The following is a 17,519-nucleotide window of genomic DNA, read 5'->3' on the forward strand; positions in this document are numbered from 1 at the left end:
CATTTATGAGTGTTAAGTTTCATACTTTACCCCCTCAGAAAAGAACACCAACCACCCAAAACATAAAAAGTCTTTCAACAGCTCGTTATAAAGCAGTTGAGTAAAATCCCTCTTATTGAACCTCATTCTTTACGGCGTGAAATAACATTTTTCTGGAAACCCCCCCGCCATGAATAATTGAATGCGCTGGCGGGGAGGTGTACGCATGCGTGGTTCGACGGCGAAGGGCGGGAGTGTGCGCCGCACGCAGGCGCAGTGCCGGCTGACGAGGTGGTTCCGGTGTGGCGGCGGCCCGTGACCATGGTGGTGCCGTTGGCGGCGGCCGGGGGTCCCAGCGGGCAGTGAGGGGGTCGGTGAGCGGGCAGCGCCGACCGCAGGCTCCGTCCTGCTGCAGGTATGGGGGCTCGGGCCCATCGGGGAGGGGGTAGGTGGGCTGGCTGGCTGCCACAAGCCTTCCAATCAACTACGTGAGGGGTGGAACGCTTCACTCAACGCATGTTGCTTCAAAGGCAGGCTTGCATTTCTGTAGCGCCTTTCACATCCCTGCCAGGGTCTCACAACCCAGGTCTGGCGGTTTTTATGGTCCAGGAAATATGACCGCCACAATTTGTGTCCAGTAAGATCCCAGAAGCTGCAATTTGCCAATGACCAATTGATCTGTTTTATTGATTTTGGTGTAGGGATAAGTAGGACATCAGGGAAAAGCTCCCCTACTCTTCAAAACATTTTACCTGTACCTGAGAGAGAAGGCAAGCTCTCAGTTGAAAGAGAACACCTTGACCTTGCTTCAGTTCATCAGGACTGCACCAATGTCAATTTAGACTTCTGTGCTCCTGTTCAAGTTGTGCTCTTAAACTCTCAACTTTTTGACTTTGCTAGAGAACAACTGCCTGAGCTGTAGCTGATGCTTAATTCGAGTGAACTACCACTAAGAGTGCTTGAAGCAAATAGTACAGATACATTTAAAGGGAAACTGGATACGTGTAATGGAGAAGGGAGTAATGGGTTATGCTGATGGATTTGGATGAGGAAAGGTAGAATGGATTTCAGGTAGACCATAGACTGGTTAAATTGGATGGCCAGTTTCTATATATCCTGTGCAACTGAGATTCTCCCATTTCAACTCCATTGCAGCTAGAAAAAAATGTATTCTAGGTGATAGAATGATTTCATGGCAGTAAACCTGAGCTGTAATTAAATTGTTGGAAGGAAGTAGGAAATTTACTTATGAAAGGGATACTGTGTGCAATGGACCTGGTTACCTCAAGGTTGGGTTAATCAACAGGCCAATATTGCATTCTCCAAAACCCCCTAATTATTGTGTAGTACTAAATAGAGACTTACTGGGCTAGCTGACAAACTATGAGGTAATGTTTCTAAACTCGTGGTCCTTGGATTGAATCTGTTTTTGCATAAATAATGCAGATGTTTACCAATTTATCCCAAGATCATCAAGAATTTTTTATTAGTGACTTTTTATTGGCTCTGCAGGATGTGGAGACTATGTTTAGTCTCCAAGATTGGGGAAACCTGGCTATACTGTTAATTTTCAATGATACCACATTCAATGGATCATGGTACTAGATGGAGCAGAACTGCAGTCTCAGGAATTTTCTTTGTTGAGTTTCTGTAGTACAACAAAATGTAGCTTTGGTTTGCAAAAGGTGTCAGCACTCTCATTTTTATCCCACTCAAGACTGGGGGTAATGTAGTTAGTTGGCTAGCTAACTAACAGATAGCATAGAGTTGAGATAAATGAGTTATTTTAGGTTTGGCAATCCGGAACTAGTGGGAGTGCCATAAAGATCAGTGCTGGGGTTTCAGCTAGTTGCAATCTATATTAATGACTTGGATGCATGGTACAGTGGCACAGCTAGTGGAGCTGCAGCCTCACGATGCCAGAGACACGGGTTTAATCCAGACCTTGGGTGCTGAATTTGCAAATTCTCATTGTGAGGGTTTCCTCCAGGTGATCTGACTTCCTCCCATATCCCAACAATGTGTGGGTTGATAGGTTACTTAGCCACTTTAAATTTCCCCTAGTGTTAGGTAAGAGGTAAAATATGACGGGAATTGATGAGGACATGGGGAAAATAAAAAATCTGATTAATGTAGGATTAGCATAAATGGGTGGTTGATGGTCAGCACAGACCTGGCGGGCCGAAAGGCCTGTTTCCCTGCTGTATGACTCAATGAAGGGACCAAGTGTACAGTGGCCAAATTTTCTGCAAATAAAAAGACAAGTAGGTTAGCAAGTTGTGATGAAAACAGCTTGCAGAGGGATATTGGTAGGTTAAGTGAATGGGCAAGAAGTTGGGGAAAACATACGTCATCCACTTTAGAAGGTAGAATGAAAAGAGCAAATTATTATTTAAATGGAGTGAGACTGCAAAATGTTCCAGTGCAAAGGGACCTGGGTGTCCTTGTAGGTAAAGCAGGAAAGTTAGCATGCAGTTACAGCGAGTAATTAGGAAGGCTGATGGAATGTTGGCCTTTATTGCAGGTGATATGGAATATATAATGGGTAAGTTCAGTTGCAACTGTACAAGGCAGTGGTGAGACCGCACCTGGAGGGGCTGCTTGCTGTTTTGGTCTCTGTATTTAAGGAACAATGCACGCATAGGAAGATTTTCACTAGGGTTATTTCTGCAATAAAAAGTTTAAAATATGAAGAAAGGTTGAGCTGATTGGAACTATGCTTACTGAAGTATAGAAAAATTGGATCTTATTACGACATTCAAGATTCTGAGAGGGTTTGACAGAGCGGACATTGAGAGGATATTTCCCTAGTGGGGTTATCTACAACTGGATGGCATTGTTTCAGACAGGGTTACTCACTTAAGATGGAGATGAGGAATTCCTTGGATTCTTTGGAATGGAGATTGACAGACATTTGAACTACAATGCACCCGACTTGTGGAGGCAGAATGGGAAAGTCCTGTTGAAATCAGGAATGGATCAGCAGTAAACTTATTGAATGATGCAGCAGGTTTGAGAGGCTGATTGACCTACTCCTGCTTCTGTTTCTTACGTTCTCACTCTAGATACTCAATGATAAAACTCCAGTGTTAGAGGTGCCATCTTTCAAATGAGAAATTAAACTGAGTTCTGCTAGAATCAGGTTTATTATCACTGACGTATGTTGTGAAATTTGTTGTTTTGCGGCAGCAGTACGGTGCAAGACATAAAGACATGAAAATTATTATGTTACAAAAATAAATAGTGCAGAAGAGGAATAATGAGGTAGTGTTCATGGACCATTCAGAAATCTGATGGCTGAGGGTAAGAAGCTGTCCCTAAATCACTGAGTGTGGGTCTTTGGGCTCCTGTACCTCTCCCCTGATGGTAGTAACATGAAGAAGGCATGTCCTGGGTGGTGAGGTTCCTTAATGATGGATGCATCATTGCAATCTGTAAAACAAAAATCCTATTGTTCTTGAGCTGACTCATCTCCAGTCGTTCCATTGACTTCCCATTTCAATCGTTTCTTTTATTATATCGTATACTTCCGTTCCTTCTATGAAGCATTCAGCAATTTCAGTGCAGCTGACACAAACTTTTCTAAGGTACTGTTTATTTACATGTAAATCAAGTATTTAAGTTCTCAAGTTTTGGACTGAAGTTTGAGAAGTTCTGCATTTCTATTAAAATGTAAGTTCTGAAGGTCTGCTGAGTGTTGTTCCAAACTGGATAGCTCATTTCTTGGGTGGTTTAATGCTTAAAGGCCTGAGGGAATAATATTTTGCTGAATGCGTAAACTGAGAATGAAAAGTATTTGAATCAGTAGAGTTTTCAATCTCAACTTGCATACAAGAGTCCATGTGATCCTTTAGCATGACATTTGGGTAATCTTGCTTTCCATTTCCTCTCCTAAAATTCATTCCTAGTATTGATTAGACAATGATCAATTCAGCAGAAATAAGTAATTGTAAGGGCATGGAACATCTGTACAATTCCTTCCTCCGATGTAATCTAATGCCAGTGTCTAAACTGGGGTGTTGTCATGAAGTCTTCTGCTTGTCATTCTGATGAAACAAGGCATTGGTTCTAACAAGACCATGCTCCAAACATTTTGTTAGCAGGAGGACCCCATTTGAGTTAGCCACCTTTGCTGATCACACTTTACCAGAGAGTTGTGTCCTCTGGGATCCAAATAAGGATTTTTTCTTCCTAAAGTCAGAATAGTTTCTCTTTGGTTTAATCTGTACCTTCCAGGGTTGGGACATATATGCCGATGATCATAATATGTTGATTTTGTTTTGGAGTGGGCTAATGGGTAAAAAAGCATTTATTAATTCTGCAGGAGGAGTCACTGAGACACCAGACTAGCTTGTTATTGAGGGCAAAGCTCACTCCATGAAGACCACAATTCCTCTTCCTGTTTGTCCTCCAGAAGGTGCCTTGTTCTTCAAATCAGCCGCCTCCTTTTCTTTAAATTAGCCACCTTATGCCTTGTTCAGCAGGATGATGACATCAAAACATCCAAGTTCCTACAAGAGGATTTGGGAGTATGGGCCAGCTGCACAGCTGGGGGTGGGAATGTGGGCAAGTGTGTAACCAGAGCGCAGTGGGAATGGTGCCAGTCAGGTCAGGAGCTCAAAGCTGGGTGGAGAGGGGTGGGAGAGTTAGATGCAAGGGGGGAAATAGTGGTTAAGGTCTCCATCTGTTGTTCTGTGACTCGAAGGCACTCAAGCTAGTAACAGTATTCCATGATAACCTTGGATGATTTGCCAAGGGCTTTTCTAACATTTAAAACAATGCCTTTCATTCATGTAACAATCGCCTCGGCTTTTTAGTACACTCGCATGCCATTTCATCCATCTTGGTCTCTTCTAAGCATCCTGGTTTTCAAACTGGATTTGCTAGATCTTCACAGATGGGTGACCCTTCGGGTTTTTATACTGTTATGTGACAACTTAATGGTAAGGTGTTCCTACTGCTATGTATGAATCAAAGACACTTTCTCGTAAAATGTGGGGCTACCCAATGACTAACAGGCACTATCAAACAGACCAATGAAATGTTGACCTTCAACACAACATTTGAAATGTTGATTTTTGGGATTATATTTGGACTAATATTATGCTCTTGTGTAACATCTTTGGATGTTTCCCCATTGTTAAAGGTACCCTATAAATGGCAGGTGTTGTTACTTGATTCCCTAATGTGGTGAATGTCTGATATGTTCTTGTTAAAGTAGTCTGCAGTCGTCATCAGATGTTTAGAAAGTGAGCTAGTCGGCAAGGACCAATGGATTATGGTATTTTTTGTAAGTTGTCAACATCAATTTAACTTATTCTTCCTAGCAATTGTCTCATTATTGCATCATTTAAATGTAAAATTATTTTTGAATTATGAACTTATAATTTCTAATCGTGCACCGGATTTGTTTTACCCTGAGTTCTTGCATGATGTACTGTTGCACACAAGATTTCTTACTGTTTTTAACAAGTGCAAGGCAATGAACAAAAATTGAAACTCCAGTTTGAATATTAAAGAAACCTAGCTTAGGAAATCTGATAGACCTGCACAGAGCAAGATTTAAGGCAGATAGCATTTTGGAGTAGTCTCAAGTGGACTCAAGCTTTAAATGTGGGGATTGTGTTATGAAGAAAGATTGAGTGGACATTTCGAAGAACGAGACTTTACTTAATTGACACATGATTGTGAAGGGGCTTTGCATGATGAATGCTACAAAGATGTTTCCTCTGGTGAGTGTGTGTAGAATTGGGTGAAAATTCTCAGAATAACGAGTTGACTTCTTGAGAGATGAGAAATTACTTGAGGGTTCTGGATCTCTGGAATTCTTCACCTCCCAGAGGTCTGTAAGTGCGGAGTCATTAAGTATTTGAAGGCTGAGATAGATTCTTGGACCATAGGGGAGTTGATACCAGGGATCTGGTAGCAAAATTAAGTTGAAGCCAAAGAGCAGAATGGTAGAACCACTTTGGTTGCTCCTGTTCCTCTCTCTTGGGTGCTTTGTTATGATTATTTTTTTAAAACACGCAATATAGTTTTGCAAGCACATTAACAAAACTGGAATTTCCGTAAATCTGGTCCCCATAGAGAAGATAAATTGGTAATGTGGATGTTCTGTGATATTACATTTTCAAATGGATGCAAAATGCTGTTTCGTTTATAGTATCTTTTGATGTTCATTGCTAAGATTTTCCTTACTTTTAATGGTGCAAAGGTTATGAACATCTGTGAACGTGACCAGCCCTTGACTCATTTTTGTCCGGATTGCACACACCAACCACGGAGGGACAGATTAAGCCAACTGTGTGCAGAGTCACCATTTATCTTCAGAGAGACATGTCTGGGGACACCTGCTTAACTTCACCTTGTCCTTCCTCTGGAGCCAAACCCAAGGCCATCAGCTTTAAAGGAGGAAGCATGGGGAACAAATACATCAGGTTAAATGTTGGAGGCTCGCTGTATTATACCACTGTTCAGATTTTAACCAGACACGACACCATGCTGAAGGCAATGTTTAGTGGAAGAATGGAAGTACTGACTGACAAAGAAGGTGAATTTAATTTTATGGATTGTTTTAGAAGGTTTATTTTTTTAAAGATGTGCATTTGTATAGCATCCTTCACAATTTTGGGGTATGTCAAAGTGCCCCAGACAATTGAAATACTTGTCAAGTGTAGCCACTGTTTCTGGAAACCAGTCTGTAACAGGAAGCTCCCGCAAACATTGGTCATGACCTTGGAGTGACATAAAAAGGAAACTGTAGCAAAGGAGTGTTTAGTAATGTGAGTGGTAGAAAGCCTTTTAATCCCCCACTTTTTTTTAAGGGTTCTAAACTGGTGGATCTTTGGAGAGAAATTGTAAATGTCTTCCCCAGTGTATGAAATGATGCAGACAAAAATTATTTAGAATTTAATGCACAAGATGGTCAGTAAAACAGATTTTGGTTGTTTTTAAATGGGAGTTTAGTGCATGCTATCAAATGAAGCTGCAGTTTCTTAATTTATTTGGAAAAGGGACTTCTAAAAACTAGTTTTCTTGTAGTTATTGATTCCTGCAATGTATTAATGTTCCAAACAGTCCAAAATGTAGGTTTGATAACGATCATGTCTTAAGATGGGCTTCAGTGAAAAATAGCTATGTCTGTCTTTTTTTACATGGATTGGCAGGTTTAATTGACAATCATATCTGGGATTATTTGGCACCTAGAGTGAGAAAACAGTTACAAAGTCATTAATTTATCACTATACAAGCTTTCCAGATCCATAAATCCTGCCATTATTGCAAACCTAGCAGTTATAATGTTACACTGATCTGTCATTGGTTGCAGTCTATGTAAACTCGTGTTGCAGCACACCGAAACTTAATGATACAAACTATATAGATTGCCTTGCATGGAGGAATCGTGCTACTTGGTGATAAGAAGGTAGGGGCAAATCAAAGCTACAATGTATAGGTGAACAACCAAGGTCCATGCCTCATCATGAAAGTTGGAGAGCAGCTACACCAAATCGTACTTAGCCAATGCAAAGTTTGCGGGTTAAAATCTTGGAAACTCTTGGCAGATCAAAGGGCAGTTTAAAATTTCCAGTGCTGAGGTCCCAGGGAGGTTGGTGTAGAAAAGTGTTTGTTGTCCTGTTCTCAGCCTTAATCTGACCATTTTTCATCTTATACTAAGGATAAAGTTAAGTTATATGAAAAGGGAGCCAATCCATTACCACTCTGATTTTGTTTTAATGATACTGCATTGCAACAGTAAAATGCCACAGAATGTCTGTTTATCTCTGAGGTCTGGGGGTAACTAATTACCTTGAACTCAAACTAATTTAACAAACTTCTTCAATTTAATTCCTTGCTCTTTAGGACCATTATCCTATTGTCTGATGTCCTATAAAACACTTCCCTCTGCTTATGTCCTCTGTTTCCATCTTGCTTCTGTGCTTACCTGATAAACATCTGTCCCCCAGTGTTCCCAGGCTAGTTTAGTCCACACTAACCTGTGGAGGAAAGGCAATTTTAACTATACGTATGTCTTAAAAGCAAGACTTGTGATGTTCCATACCGTATTCCAAATAATTTGTCACCTTGGTATTAATATCAAAGCACCTGACCCAGTACATTTCTGTTGGGGTTAGAAAAGGCCACACTAGGAAGGATATTGGCCTTGTGATAATCATCAACTATTATGCAGTCACTGGGCTAGACAATTTAAGCTATGTCTCGTGAAGTGACACTGGACTTTGTTCTACAGAAGTGTTAGGTATGTGTTAGGAATGGGTATAATCTATTTGAGTTTTCAAATTGTATTAGTGAAGTTTCCTTATGCAGCGCTGTCAGGAATTATTCTAATTAGCATGAAATTAGATTGTAAACAATGTCATAAATGAAGTGCTAAGTTGGGGAGGAGGAGAAGGGAGGCAGTGACTAATTAAGAGTCTATGGGTTGGATAGGATTCACATAATTAAAAATACAAAAAGTTATTTGCTTGTACTGCTTAGCTTATGCACATAATGTTCTAGAAAAGGTGAAATAGTGATAGATCCAAAACGTTTAGATATGAGAGTACTGCCAACTGAGCCAGGCTGCCCCTGCAGGATGTAAGATAAATACAAATAATGATGGGACAATAGAAATGTCTTGTCAATAAAGACCAGGTAATGCAGCATAAGTTTTGATATTCTAAAGGTTTGCTCGAAGTGCAGTTGAGGGATATATAAAAAAAATTTGGAGAATCTTCCCACCAAGCAATTAATTATGTGAAACCAAGCAGGTTGTACCTAAATGGGTTGAGTAGCTTTTTATCAAATATATATTTACATTTATATAACACAGGTGGTGGATCCTTGCTTTCACTTGTGTAAAAGAAAATCGAGATGTAAGTATCCTTGCTTGAATTATGCTCCTTTAAATTGCAATATTTGGTATTTTTCCAAACAGGTTGGATCCTTATTGACCGTTGTGGGAAACATTTTGGCACTGTCTTGAACTACCTGAGGGATGACTCAATTATCCTTCCAAAGAGTAGGCGGGAATAAAGGAACTGTTGGCAGAGGCTAAATATTACCTCATTCAAGGCCTAGTGGATGTCTGTCAGACAGCTTTACAGGTAACTTACAGATGCTGTCCCTTGGTTTAACTTTTATTACTAATTGTAATTTAATGGTCTGTATTTATTTTTCTTTATGAAGATGTAAAATGTATTTTTTAAAATGTCCCTATAGTAGACACCTGGTGGCATTAAAACTTCACCTCTAAATTCTGCTCAGGCACCAAATCTCAGATAAAAGCAATATTTTTTACTTCATGTACAATGAAGCTTCTAATGCTACCACAATGACAGACCGCACCCTTAAACTCACAGAAGTATGATGGCTACGTCAATGTGAATTTTTTTGCTCTATATATCTGTCATCCTAAAACCTCAAATAAGATGACTAGTGATAGGAGCTGTTGAAAATGGTTCTGCCTCAGTTCACCTTGGATTTTCAGCTGATGGAAAGTGAATGAAGGGTTTTGAAATATCAGTCTAAGTTGCAGTCAATTCAAGGCTTCCAAGCAAAATAACGTTAACCCATTGTGAAATCCATTCATCTTGCTATAAGATGCTGCATTAATTTTTATTTTGCAAGACTAAATTAATACATGCATGTATTTCAGAGGATAGAGAAGACATGCAAGGCAAGCTTTTTTATAGTGGTGGATCCCTGAAACATGGCTGAAGTAGATAAGATAACGATGTTTAGGAAGCATCTAGACAGACGAGTGAGCAGGATGTAGAGGGATATGGACCATGTATAGGTAGATGGGATTAGTTGAGTGGGATCATGGTTGACAGAGCCATGATGGGCCAGAGGTCCTGTTCCTGTGCTGCATTCTAACACAAAATAGTGAATGAAATCATTATACCAGGAAAGCTGATGCCAGATTCCATTTATTTAGTTTGTAACTTAAAATTTGGTATATTTAAGAATAATTTTAACCTAAATTGCATTGAAACCTGCAGTAAAATTGGAGGCCTGGGCTAATGATCTCGAGATGGATTCAAACCCTCCAGGTGGGGAAATTTAAATTTGGTTTCATTAAGTAAACTTGGCCTTTTTTTTAGCAGCATTCCGGGAAGGAAATCTGCCCTTTTCTTCCCACATCTGGTCTGTATGTGACTCGACTCTTTCTTCTGATGTGACCTAATGAGCCATTCAAACCAGGAGCAATTAGGAAATAAGCAATAAATGTTGGCCTTGAGTGATGCCCACATCCTGTGAATGAATTTCTTGGAATGAAATCCATAGCAGGACATAAATATTGCAAAGGGTAAGAGAAAGGAGAAGGCAGAGCAGCAAGCAGTGACTATAGTTGTTGTTTACTTCAACTTTACAAACCCATAAATGGTTACTGAGTACTGATGGGATTAAGTGGTCCATAAACCCTCATTTTAAACACAGAAAGGATCCTATTTACTGAAAAACCTTTTTTGACTCTTGTGAAACCAGAGAGTTGGTGAAATTCTGCAGCTGGCAAACTCTCCTGGCAGCAAAGCACTGAATAGTGCACCTCATGTGACCCAGGAATAAAAAACAATTCTTTTCTCTGTCTGTCTTGTGCAGCAGGAATATTTTCCATGTTTGCTGCACTTGGCTGAAGTTGGACTGTGGTCACCATAGCAACCACATACCGTTGTCCTTATGAAGTAAAGTTTATTCATTGATGACTTTCTTCAACTCTGAACTTATGATGTGGTTTTCTTTTAGGAAAAGAATGAATGCTGTGAAGTTGCTTGCACGATCCCCATGATAACATCTCCCAAGGAGGAAGAAAGACTAATTGAAAGCTGTGCTAAGGTCACAAAATTATTGTGTGTTTTTTATTGGAAGAACATATTTTGTCAGGTTTGATTGGAAATAACTAACTACCTGTATTCTTCACTAACAGCCAGTTGTGAAGCTGCTGCACAACAGGAGCAACAACAAGTATTCCTACACTAGGTATGATTCTGCTTCAGATTAGGCTCTCATTTTAAACGCAGAAAAGGATCTCATTAAGCTAAACTATTAGCTTATTGGAATTCTTTTAAATTATTACTTTGAACTGCATCTAACACTTGGATAACACAGCTTTCAAGAGATTGTTGGAAAGTGATGGAAAAGCAAAATAATTCTGTGTAAGGTTTAGTTTGCCATTTAAGGCTCATCTCTGGACAACATTTACAGTGTAACAAATTGGAAATGGGACAAGACAGCCATTCGTAGGCAGTTAACTTGCTATTTCTCAAGCAACACAGCTTCTCTGTAACTGGCTACCAGTGTGCTATTTACTAACCACTGAAGGTGTATAATAGTCAACTTTAGTGGTTCTGTTGCAAAACAGTTAAATATTTTAAACTTCTCCATCCCGCTTTCACGGAAATTCATTTCCTCCTGTCTTTTTCCCACCCCCCCACAAACTGTTAATAAACTTTTCTGTACCTGCCACCTTTAAAGAATCAAAAAAAACTAAACCCATTCTCACTTAACTTGGTAAATACCAGTTAGTACAGATCAATACAGAAATTGTCAGAGTGCAGGTTATGCAGATAGGAAAACTGTTGAAAGCCAGGACAGTAAATTTTCTTGCTTAAAAAGAATCTGCCCTGTAAGTGGGTAACAGTGAAAAGCTTTAGATGTAATGCTGTATTTTTTTTCTTGTGATTTGTATTTAAATCATGGGCCTGATTTGGTCTTGCAATTGAAGGATAAAGTCTTCTTGTGTCTCTGCTACTCTTACACGGATGTAAGCATCCATTTAAGAACAAAGTCAATAACTGATATGTAAAAGATACTAGAGCATACACTAAAATAAAAGAACAGTACCATAGTCATTCCTCTCCTTGTGAAAATACAAAGTTAGACAAAAAGCTATTCAACTTAGTAGAAGGATCTCCAACCTGTGGTCAACAAGCCCTGCTAATTTATATTTCATTGTTTTATTTTTGAACCTTATTGGTTGCAGGTGCATTGATGATTAAATACTAAATCAGAATGTCAAGATCTTTTTGGATCAACGGCTTGAGATATATGTGGGTTGATTCAGATACTGATTTTGAACTTAGTGTGTGGCCCAAGAGGATCTGTGATATTGATCTTGGCATAGTAAATCTTGCATAGGCTCCTGTTAAGCTTCAAACTAGCCTTGGCAGTGCATACAACATTCTGAAAGTTCACTATCTTTTTGTTTCTAAACCTAAAAATATAAATTTAGTTTACATTATAATTAAGCATGTGGTCAGTTCTGTTCATTCCAATTTAAGTTGGAATTTTGTTCATTCCAATTTAACAAAATCAAACCAAATTCAAACATTGAATAATGTTTAGCTTTCTAAGTCAAAGAGCTGTGGAAAAAAATTAGATTTGCTTTGGCTATTGTCATTTAATGAAGTACTCACCAAGCAACTAAGCAAAGATTCAAGATCTTGTGCACAATATAGTAAAAAAGCTTCAAACAACTGCATTACTGTTATGCATTATCACCAATTACTGAAATTGGGTTTTGTTTATTCAGCAACTCTGATGACAATTTGCTAAAGAATGTTGAACTGTTCGACAAACTGTCCCTGAGATTTAACGGAAGAGTGCTTTTTATGAAGGATGTCTTAGGAGATGAGATTTGCTGCTGGTCATTTTATGGACAGGGCCGCAAGCTTGCTGAGGTTTGCTGTACCTCCATTGTGTATGCAACAGAAAAGAAACAAACAAAGGTATGTGAAAAGTATTCACTGTAAGTAAGCCGACATAGTAACCTTCCTTTCAACAATATGAAAGTTGATTTTTTTTTTGTTGTCTGCAAATACAAAGCTATTTGAAGTTTTGCTTAGAAATATCCAAATTTGGTGTATCGTGATTTGTATCTGTCTTGTAAGAATAGTAGCCAAAGGGCTTTCATCCATTGAGTTGAACCATAGAACCATGGAACAATACAGCACAATGCAGGCCCTTTGGCCCACCATGTTGTGCTGACCTTTAAACCAGCTGAAGGTGCATTGTGACCATTTTTTTTATCATGGAAAGGAAAAGCAAAGTAAACAGCATTGAATGATATTGGGGCTATTCTAGATGTCTTCAAGCCAATGACATTGTAACATTTGGATGCAGAATTTCAATATTTCCTGTTTTTAAAAAAAAATATTGTCTTGGGGAAAACATTCAATGGCTTGTTTTACCTAACACCTAAGTTCATCTCCAAGTCGAGTAGCTGCGATAAAAGTCTGCTGAGTGTCCAGCCAGATTAATGTGACCTGTTTTGTCATCGTACTCGTATGTGAAAGGAAACTTAAGTTAACGTGCCACATTCTCCAGCTGGTAGTTTACAACTTTAATTACACCTTTCTTTAATTGTGCAGGTTGAATTTCCTGAAGCAAGAATTTACGAAGAGACATTGAACGTCTTGCTTTATGAAACGCCACGTGTACCTGATAACTTGCTGTTAGAGGCTACTAGTCGAACATCTGTTCAAGGGTCACACAGTGAAGATGAGGAGGCATTGGAAGTTAGAGATCGTGTGCGTAGAATACACGTGAAAAGATACAGCTCATATGATGATAGACCCCTTGGACACCAGCCTGCCTACAGAGACTAAAATCAAACATTCCTGGGTATATATTTACATTTTTAAAAAAAATTGTGTACTAATGGTCATCACTGTGCAGATCATCCTGGAATATGAAGATAACTGACTGATGGCAGAAGGGAAACCTGTGTGCTTTTAAGTTTAATTTTCTGTAATCTGTTATCTTGATTTTCATTCTTCTGGAAAAAAAATGCCTTAAGTGGAGCTGAAATACATCTCAAAACTTGTGCATAAATTTTCCCTTAATTGTGGACGATCCTTCTATTGATGTTTGGCATGTTCCAGAAATCTGCAATCCAAAGTGATGTAACTCGTTACAGCACCTGACTAGCTCATGGCAGTGGGAATTCAATACCAATGCCAGTGAATTGTCATTCTGTCATGACCATGAACATTTGACAGAGAAGGTCAAAATTACCATAATTCCCAGGTGATTGCTGCACATTTGCATAAGACTATGGAGGCCTTTGGTAAAGAGGCCCTCCCCTTTTTACCACTGTTACTTTATTTTGGATTCTGCCCTTGTATCACTGGGAAGTCCAAATGTGTGCCTGAGCAGGAATATTGCTAATTTCATACTTGGCTTGCATTCCTGTTCTGTATATGTCAGTATCATATCGCATTTACTTCCAAGGCTATTGAGGAAGTGTTCGTTTATACCTCTTAGACCTTTTGGAGTATTTCAGTCAAAAGTTGCTGTATAGAAAGAGGATCTTTTTTGGGAGATAGAGTGGAGAGAATGAGAAGAGTAATTTACATTTCTTACTGCATCTCTCCCAAAGTATTCTTTCAAGTCGATTGCGATTGCAAATTAATATTTCACACACTTAACGTGCTTTTTTTTTGGTTCAGTTTACAACATTTGGGATTGAAGTGCATTAGAATTTTGGATAGTTTTGAAACATTCCACCTGTTACAAACCTCACAGAACTGTGGCAGCTTATATTTGTGGTGAAATATTTCACATGCATTTTTAATCTGATTTGTTCAGGTTTTTTTTGTTAATACGCAGTATGGGATGACTATTTTTATTTTCTTCTTTATGATGGTAGTACAGCTGTGCAGGTGAAATTTATTTTGACTGGACCAGAATTTAAATTTGTTTTTGTATTTATGTACCCATTGTTCTATTCTTCTGGACTGAGATGCTTAAAACTATTTTGTATCATTTAGGACGGAATAGTGATGTGTCTAACATTTGCCTGGTAAAACTGCAGTTTGTATACTAATGTAATTTTTAACGAAATTGTATTTAAATAACATATAGGTGGCTCAAGCAAACGAAGGTTGGATTTTCGACCAGAAAAGTTTGTTTTTGATAACTGCCAGTTAATATACTGTAGAATCCTTCCATACACCATGGCTGTCTTCAGGTCAGAGATAAAATAACTAGCAGAGTTTATTCCTTTTCAGCTCTTTTCCCCCATCTTTCCACTGTGATACAGAGCCTGCTGCCCAGCTATAGAGCAGCTTTGTCTAACTGAAAAAAAACTTACAGCTGATGAAACATTCAGGAGTGAGTCTGTGCCAAAAATTGAGTCATGAGTCCTTTTCAGGTGATCAAGGTTACTTCATCTGTTTCTTTTCAGTGATGGTCTTGGCTGCAAGAGGAGTTCAGGCGCTGTTTTTTCACAATCCTACTTATTGAAACAGAAACTACTTGCCTCGGTGCCAATCATAAGTCCTTAAAAGCTCACCGAATTGACCTTGCAATGCGTCTTAATAACATTTTCCAGGTGTGTATATTTTTCTAAGTTAGTTTTGCCCTAAGAGCTAGAATTATTCCCAAACTAAACAGATACATCAGCGGCAATATCTCCACTCGTAAAGATATTGTCCGGAATCCAAGTCTTCCCCGTACCATCCCTAAACCTTGGTTCTGTAGGTGCACACCAGTCCTGGAGGCCATAAACAGAGGATTTCTGAAACACGATTGTGCCTTTGGAACCTCTTTTTTTGCATGGCAAGACACCTACTTGATACATGGCCCAAAGATTCATTAGCAGACTGACACCTCTGACACAACCTGGTCAATAGAATTTTTCACAAGATGAAATAGGAAACAAGTTTCTTTCTATTTTGATTTTGAGGTTTTTGGATTTACCCTGTGCTGCATACTTTTTACATATTCTGCCCTAGCCTGTCAATTTCCCCTTTCCTATCCTATGCTATCTCTCTTTTAATTTCATCTTGACTTATTAAACATCTTGCTCTTGGAGCCCTTTCTTTTCCGCCCCCCCCCCCCCCCCCCATTTAGTTTAAAGCCCTATTCATAAGCCTATTTATGTGATTTGTCAAGACACTATGGAGATGGACGATTAGTCCATATTTCACCCTTGGTCTTGTTAAGATAGCCCAGTGGACTAGTAATGACGGATAGATAGTGATATAGGACTGAGAGGGAATTTGGGAGGATGCAGAAGAGTCCACGTGTGCTTTCCATACTAGAATATTAGGCTCCATTTCATGCTGTTTAACAGAGGCAGTGTGATTGAATTTCCATCACAGTGCCCACCTTCATGCCATAATATTGTTTGAATAACTATGCTTTAAGGTGCCTACTGTGTGATCATTTCAAAAATTCAACAACAACAGATACGCTGAGCCACTTTTTAGACAATCTTAACACTGTTCTTTTACCACCTCAAACTTAAATCCAAATCCCCCTCCAATTTGGGGGGAAGGGAGCATCAACAATCATGCCGTAAAAATGTTGTCACCATTTTATAAATGAGAGAGCCTAGATCCTCAACATGGAATTGTCCTTTAGCCTCTTATGTTCACTGCTGTAGGAAGTGAAATAACCCAGATTTTCATGTGCAGCCCAAAATGGTACACTACTCAATATCAATTCTGAAATATTTTAATTGACCACACCAATATTGCCATTAAGTGTAAATTGGAAACATTTGAGCAAAAAGCAAAATCTTTTTGTTCAAACACTTCACCTAAATTATTATTTTTCCATAATTTGCCTGCAATTACAGATGAGTGATGACATTCAAATTGTGATTTGTGTGTGTGTTTCCAAATCCCCTTTTACTCATTAACCAATTTGTAACCCACATACTGCAGTGATTAAGATTCAACTCACAACTGTGGATTCTCTTATTGGAATTAACCTTTAAAATGGTTGGTTAACTAACAAACTGGAATACTCGCTTGCAAAACCACTCTCTGTAAATAAATTTGCTCTTAACACTGTGATGAATTATTTTTCCACGATGTTGCTGTGTCGCACACATTTCAAACAAACTCAAGTAGCACTACCTGAGGAATAACTTTATAGAAGTGTATCCTGTGCAGAAGTGTTGCTCCTTTTTAAATGTTAAGCAAAAATGTTTGCCAACCTTAATAAAATTTGTGATGGTTGCTGTTATGTGTGAGCTCTTTTTGCTGTATACTGATGGTTTTTAATGTATGTCTTGTATGTTTCAAGAATTTGCAGTACAGTTATTGTCCTTGAGGATCAGGTGAAATTAAAAACAACAAAATTCACCCTCCTTAGGAAGGGTGTTTAAACAAAAAAAAGTGACTACATAACATAACCTGTCATTCATTTATGAACATATTATGTAATGGCACCTAATGTACACTTCATTCTTACTAATGGTAAAATGCTCCAATTATGTATTAACACTACATATTAATCTCATCTTTGGATTAGCATCCTGTGCCAGTGTAGTAAATACTCTTAAAAAAAAATCTAAGTATTCTTTATGGCCTTCAAGAAAAAGAATTTAATATTACTGAATTGTGTTCAGAAATTATGAACACTAGGAACTAAGTTTAGGTTGTTAAATCTCATTTCATTAAGGACATGTGACAATGATTGACCCTGTCACCCTTTCCCTAGAATTCAGGAATTTACTTTTATTTTCCATTGCTCATCTTAGTGTGGATTTGAATTGTAGAAATGTGTTTCTGGAGCAGTAGAGCAAG

General features: G+C 38.6%; 1 protein-coding gene across 1 annotated transcript; it reads left to right on the plus strand.

Moving 5' to 3' along the window:
- The first annotated feature begins 172 nt into the window (after window positions 1-172).
- On the plus strand, window positions 173-17,018 carry LOC127581159 (BTB/POZ domain-containing adapter for CUL3-mediated RhoA degradation protein 2-like). Its single transcript, XM_052035215.1, is given in 8 exon segments — window positions 173-394; window positions 6,194-6,529; window positions 8,915-9,007; window positions 9,010-9,083; window positions 10,726-10,815; window positions 10,907-10,959; window positions 12,512-12,707; window positions 13,350-17,018. Coding segments are annotated over 7 exon segments (957 nt in total). The 5' UTR covers window positions 173-394; window positions 6,194-6,315; the 3' UTR covers window positions 13,587-17,018.
- Window positions 17,019-17,519: the final 501 nt, after the last annotated feature.

Source organism: Pristis pectinata, chromosome 21 (genome assembly GCF_009764475.1).
Source record: "Pristis pectinata isolate sPriPec2 chromosome 21, sPriPec2.1.pri, whole genome shotgun sequence".
NCBI classification, from domain to species: Eukaryota; Metazoa; Chordata; class Chondrichthyes; order Rhinopristiformes; family Pristidae; genus Pristis; species Pristis pectinata.